The sequence below is a fragment of the Chlamydotis macqueenii genome, unplaced genomic scaffold, assembly GCF_036417535.1.
Source record: "Chlamydotis macqueenii isolate bChlMac1 unplaced genomic scaffold, bChlMac1.mat HAP1_SCAFFOLD_305, whole genome shotgun sequence".
Lineage (NCBI taxonomy): Eukaryota > Metazoa > Chordata > Aves > Otidiformes > Otididae > Chlamydotis > Chlamydotis macqueenii.
Window position 1 is genome coordinate 216,574 of NW_028239170.1, and position 6,000 is coordinate 222,573.

Consider the following 6,000-nt stretch of genomic DNA (forward strand, 5'->3'; position numbering starts at 1 on the left):
GACCCCCATTAACCCCCAGTTGCCCCCCACTAACCCCCAGTTGACCCCCATTAACCCCCAGTTGCCTCCATTAACCCCCAGTTGACCCCACTGACCCCCATTAACCCCCAGTTGCCCCCCACTAACCCCCAGTTGCCCCCATTAACCCCCAGTTGACCCTGTCGTCTCTCTGTTGACCCCCCCCACCCCTCCCCCCCCCCCCAGTTGACCCCCCGCCCCCCCGTCCCCCCACCTCGACCGCCATCACATCGCAGCGTCACCCTACGCACCCCTCCCCCCCTCCAACCGCCATCGCTTCACCTCATTGGTCCCCTCGCCCGCCCTCCCCCCACCTCGACCCCCGATTGACCCCTTGCCCCTCCCCCCGTCGCCCCTCCCCCCCCCCGCCCCCCGCCCCTCCCCCGCTGGTACCAGTACCCCTCCCTGGAGCAACTGGCCGAAATCGTCCCCTGCGTCCTCCGGCACCTCAAGTGAGTGGGGCGGGGGGGCGCCCCACGGCGCTGTGGGGCGGGGAGGGGGCCCCTGACCCGTAGCGGGACGGGACGGGGGGGCGGGGTCAGCACCGGCCTGACCCCGCCCACCCCCCCAGCATCGCCAGCGTCGTGGGCATTGGGGTGGGCGCCGGCGCCTTTGTCCTGGCTAAATTTGGGGTGAGATGTGGGGCGGGGCGTCGGGCGGGGCGTGGGGCAGGGCGGGGGGCAGATTTGGGGGGGAATGCAGGGCTGCGGGAATCTCGGGGGAGGTTCTGTGGGGCTGGGGGGGGTCGCTATGGGGCTGGGGGGGTCGCTATGGGGCTGGGGGGCGTGGCTGTGGGGCTGGGGGGGTCGCTATGGGGCGGGGGGGGTCGCTATGGGGCAGGGGGGCATGGCTGTGGGGCTGGGGGGTCGCTATGGGGCTGGGGGGTCGCTATGGGGCAGAGGGGCATGGCCGTGGGGCGCTATGGGGCTGGAGGAGGTTAGTGGGGTCTCTGGGCACTTGTGGGTCGCTGGGGGGTTGGGGGCTCGGCTATGGGGCTGGGGGGTCGCTATGGGGCTGGGGGGGGTCGCTATGGGGCGGGGGGGCATGGCCGTGGGGCGCTATGGGGCTGGAGGAGGTTAGTGGGGTCTCTGGGCACTTGTGGGTCGCTGGGGGGTTGGGGGCTCGGCTGTGGGGCTGGGGGGGTCACTATGGGGCAGGGGGGCGTCGCTATGGGGCTGGGGAGTCGCTATGGGGCTGGGGGGTCGCTATGGGGCTGGGGGGGCATGGCCGTGGGGCGCTATGGGGCTGGAGGAGGTTAGTGGGGTCTCTTGGTTGGGTACTTGTGGGTCGCTGGGGGCTCTCGGGGGGCGTGGCTGTGGGGCTGGGGGGTCGCTATGGGGCTGGGGGGTCGCTATGGGGTGGGAGGGCGTGGCCGTGGGGCGCTATGGGTCTGGCCCCGCCCCACAGCTGCTGCACCCCGAGGCGGTGGAGGGGCTGGTGCTGATCAACATCAACCCCCGCGCCAAGGGCTGGGTGGATTGGGTGGCGCACAAGGTGGGCGGGGGCCGGCGGGTGGGGAGGGCCAATGGGGAGAGGGGTGGGGCAGAAGGGGGCGGGGTTTGGGGGGGGTTCCCTGCTGCTGGCCCCGCGGCGCTGTGGGTCGCTTGGGGTCGCGTGTGGCTCACTGTGGGTCCCTATGGGTCGCCGTGGGTCGCTGTGGGTGGCGGTGGGCGGCCGTGGGTCACTGTGGGTCCCTACGGTGTCTGTGGGTGGCTGTGGGTCGCTGCGGGGTCCCTACGGTGTTGGTGGGCGGCTGTGGGTCGCTGTGGGTCCCTACGGTAGCTGTGGGTCGCTGTGGGTCGCTGCGGGTCCCTACGGTGTCTGTGGGTCGCTGTGGGTTGCTGTGGGTCCCTACGGTAGCTGTGGGTCGCTGTGGGTCGCTGTGGGTCCCTACGGTGTCTGTGGGTCGCCGTGGGTCGCTGCGGGGTCCCTACGGTGTCTGTGGGTCGCCGTGGGTCGTGGTGGGTCCCTACGGTCGCTGTGGGTCGCTGTGGGTCCCTACGGTGTCTGTGGGTCGCTGTGGGTCCCTACGGTGTCTGTGGGTCGCCGTGGGTCGCTGTGGGCCGCTGTGGGTCCCTACGGTGTCTGTGGGTCGCTGTGGGTCGCTGTGGGTCACGGTGGGTCCCTACGGTGTCTGTGGGTCGCTGTGGGTCGCTGTGGGTCGCTGTGGGTCGCTGTGGGTCGCTGTGGGTCACTGTGGGTCACTGTGGTGTCTGTGGGTCGCTGTGGGTCGCTGTGGGTCCCTACGGTGTCTGTGGGTCGCCGTGGGTCGCTGTGGGCCGCTGTGGGTCCCTACGGTGTCTGTGGGTCGCTGTGGGTCGCTGTGGGTCACGGTGGGTCCCTACGGTGTCTGTGGGTCGCTGTGGGTCGCTGTGGTGTCTGTGGGTCGCTGTGGGTCGCTGTGGGTCACTGTGGGTCACTGTGGTGTCTGTGGGTCGCTGTGGGTCGCTGTGGGTCCCTACGGTGTCTGTGGGTCGCTGTGGGTCGCTGTGGGTCGCTGTGGGTCCCTACGGTGTCTGTGGGTCGCTGTGGGTCCCTACCGTGTCTGTGGGTGTCTGTGGGTCGCCGTGGGTCACTGCGGGTCGCTGTGGGTCCCTACGGTGTCTGTGGGTCGCTGTGGGTCGCGGTGGCTCCCTACGGTGTCTGTGGGTGCCGGTGGATCGCGGTGGGTCGCCGTGGGTCGCCGTGGGTCCCACGGGTGCCCCCCCAGCTGTCGGGCCTGACGTCCTCCAGCAGCGAGCTCATCCTGGCGCACCTCTTCACGCAGGTCGGGCGGGGGGGCACTTGGGGGTCCCGTGGGGGGCCACTTGTGGGGTCCGGGGGGCGCTTGGGGGTCTGGGGAGGGCCACTTGTGGGTCCTGGGGGTCAGTTTTGGGGGCCCTCAAGGGGCACTTGGGGGGCCTGTGGGGGGCACTTGGGGGGCCCAGAGTCCACCTGGAGGCCCCAAGGGCCACTTGTGGGTCGGGGGGGGCACTTGTGGGTCAGGGAGCTCAGTTAAGGGTTGGGGGAGGGTCACTTGTGGGTCACAGGGTGGGGGCGGGGTGGGGGCGGGGCTGTGACATGGGGGCGGGGCAGGGGCGGGGCGGGGGCGGGGCTGTGACATGGGGGCGTGGCAGGGGCGGGGCAGGGGCGGGGCGGGGGCGGGGCTGTGACATGGGGGCGTGGCAGGGGCGGGGCAGGGGCGGGGTGGGGGCGGGGCTGTGACATGGGGGCGGGGCAGGGGCGGGGCGGGGGCGGGGCTGTGACATGGGGCGGGCTGTGACATGGGGGCGGGGCAGGGGCGGGGCGGGGGCGGGGCTGTGACGCGCGGGCCGCAGGAGGAGCTGGCGGCCGCCCCTCCCCCGGTGCAGCAGGCCTGGCGGCGGCTGGGGGCGGCGCCCAACGCCCCCCTGCTCTGGGCCATGTACAACAGGTACTGGGCAAACTGGGGGCGCTGCGGCGGGGCTGCGGGGCACTGGGACTGCCCTCGGAGCACTGGGATCGAGCTGGGATTGAACTGGGAGGGAACTGGGAGGGGCTGGAATGGAACTGGGGGGACTGGTGGGGACTGGGAGGGGACTGGGAGGGGACTGCGGGGGACTGGGAGGGACTGGGAGGGACTGGGAGGGGACTGGGACTGGGCTAGGAGGACTGGGACTGAACTGGGATTGAACCGGGGCGGACTGGGAGGGAACTGGGGGGGCTGGGAGGGGCTGGGAGGGACTGGGGGGGCTGGGAGGGACTGGGATTGGGCTAGGAGGACTGGCATCGAACTGGGATTGAACTGGGATTGAACCGGGGGGGACTGGGAGGGAACTGGGGGGGGACTGGGACTGGGCTAGGAGCACTGGGATTGAACCGGGGGGGGACTGGGATGGAACTGGGGGGACTGGGGGGGGACTGGGGGGGGACTGGGGGGGGACTGGCAGGGGACTGCGAGGGGACTGGGGGGGACTGCGAGGGGACTGGGGGGGACTGGGATTGAACTGGGATTGAACCGGGGGGGATTGGAGGGAACTGGGAGGGACTGGGACTGGGCTAGGAGGACTGGGACTGAACTGGGATTGAACCGGGGGGGACTGGGATCGAACTGGGGGGGCTGGGAGGGACTGGGAGGGGACTGGGGGGGGTCTGGGATGGGATTTGGGGGCACTGGGATCAGACTGGGATGGAGTGGGAGGGTACTGGGGAAACTGGGATCAAACTGGGAGGAATTGGAATTGAACTGGGATGGAGCTGGGGGGGTACCGGGGGGCTGGGAGGGACTGGGAGCAACTGGGATTGAGCTGAGGGGAACTGGAAGGGAACTGGGAGGGACTGGGAGACAACTGGGAGGGAACTGGGGAGAAAACAGGGGGAACTGGGATCAAACTGGGAGGCACTAGGATGAACTGGGACACCCCCCTTGCAGCCACGGGGACCTGGGCCTGCAGCGCAGCGGGGCCAACAGCCTGCGGTGAGTGACCCCTGACCCCTGACCCCACGTGACCCCCGTGACCCCACGTGACCCCCGTGACCCCCCCGCGACCCCTGACCTTTGCCCCCCCAGCTGCCCGGTGCTGCTGGTGGTGGGCGACAACTCCCCCCACAAGGACGCCATGGTGAGTGACGTCACTGGTGATGTCACCGGGCCTCCTGTGATGTCACCGGGCCTCCTCTGAGGTCACATGACACCCCCCATGGGGTCACACAGGGTCAGAGGTCATGGGGTCAGAGGTCATGGGGTCACAGAGGGTCAGAGGTCACAGGGGCTCAGAGGACTGCTGGGGGGGGGGGGACCGGGCCTTACCGGGGTCGCGAGGTCAGAGGTCAGCCAGGGGTCAGAGGTCACCGGGGAGGGGTCGGAGGTCACGGCCCCACCGCGCAGCCGGCCAAGCTCACCGAGGCCTTCAAGTACTTCCTGCAGGGCATGGGCTACCGTGAGTACCGCCTAACGAGCCACCGCTAATTAACACTCCTGGGGGGGTAATTAGCGCTCGGGGCGGGTAATTAAGCCGCTCTGCATAATTAATTACCGCCGGGGTGGGGGGCTCGTTTGCGTGCTGGAAGGGGAAAACTCAGCTGAGGCGGGGGAGTTAATTACACCGATTAATTACACCGGGGGGGGTAATTAGCGGTGCAATTAATTAACCTGGACCTGGGGGAGTAATTAGCTGCTGCGAGGCAGGAATTAATTGACCTGAGGCTTAATTAACGCTCCTCAGTTCTAATTAACATCACCTCCCCCCTCCACCCAGGGCAATTAAATGCAGTTCCAGGAGGGGGGGGCGTGGCCTGGGGAGGGGGCGTGGCCCGGGGGAGAAGGGGGCGTGGCCCGGGCGGGGAGGGGGCGTGGCCCGGGAGGGAGGAGGGGGGCGTGGCCCGGGAGGGAGGAGGGGGCGTGGCCCGGGAGGGGAGGAGGGGGCGTGGCCCGGGAGGGAGGAGGGGGCGTGGCCCCGGGAGGGAGGAGGGGGCGTGGCCCGGGAGGGAGGAGGGGGCGTGGCCCGGGAGGGAGGAGGGGGCGTGGCCCGGGAGGGAGGAGGGGGCGTGGCCCGGGAGGGAGGAGGGGGCGTGGCCCGGGAGGGGAGGAGGGGGGCGTGGCCCGGGAGGGAGGAGGGGGCGTGGCCCGGGGCACCACCTGGCGCCCGGGGGAGGCGTGGCCCGGGGTGGGAGGGAGGGGGGGTGGGCGTGGCCGGGGAGGGGAGGGGCGGGGCGCGACCCTGGCCCCCCCCCCCTCCCCGCAATGGCGGCGGCGGCCATGACGCGGCTGTCGCGCTCCCGCACCGCCTCGCTCTCCAGCGCGGCCTCGGGGGGACGGGGGGCGGGGCCGCAGCCTGTCCCGCGGCAGCCTGGGGGGGGGCGGGGCGCCCCCCCGCCCCCTGAGGGACCCCCCCCGGGGACCGCGCTCCATCCCCGCAAATCCCCCCCCACCCCCCCATCCGGGACCCCCCCCTAAAATCCCACACCCAGGACCCTAGACCCCCTAAGCACCCCCCCCGGCATGCCCCGAAATGGTTTGAGGCC

General features: G+C 71.0%; 1 protein-coding gene across 1 annotated transcript in view; it reads left to right on the top strand.

Moving 5' to 3' along the window:
* The window catches only part of LOC147596040 (protein NDRG2-like), a 144,078-nt gene extending 139,133 nt beyond the window's left edge, over nucleotides 1–4,945 (top strand). Inside the window, exons 2-7 of the mRNA XM_086771710.1 lie at nucleotides 1,426–1,512; nucleotides 2,729–2,785; nucleotides 3,336–3,430; nucleotides 4,409–4,453; nucleotides 4,547–4,598; nucleotides 4,799–4,945. Of these exons, the coding sequence (XP_086627836.1) occupies nucleotides 1,426–1,512; nucleotides 2,729–2,785; nucleotides 3,336–3,430; nucleotides 4,409–4,453; nucleotides 4,547–4,598; nucleotides 4,799–4,945 (483 nt within the window). The remainder of the gene's footprint in view (nucleotides 1–1,425; nucleotides 1,513–2,728; nucleotides 2,786–3,335; nucleotides 3,431–4,408; nucleotides 4,454–4,546; nucleotides 4,599–4,798) is intronic.
* The last annotated feature ends 1,055 nt before the right edge of the window (nucleotides 4,946–6,000 follow it).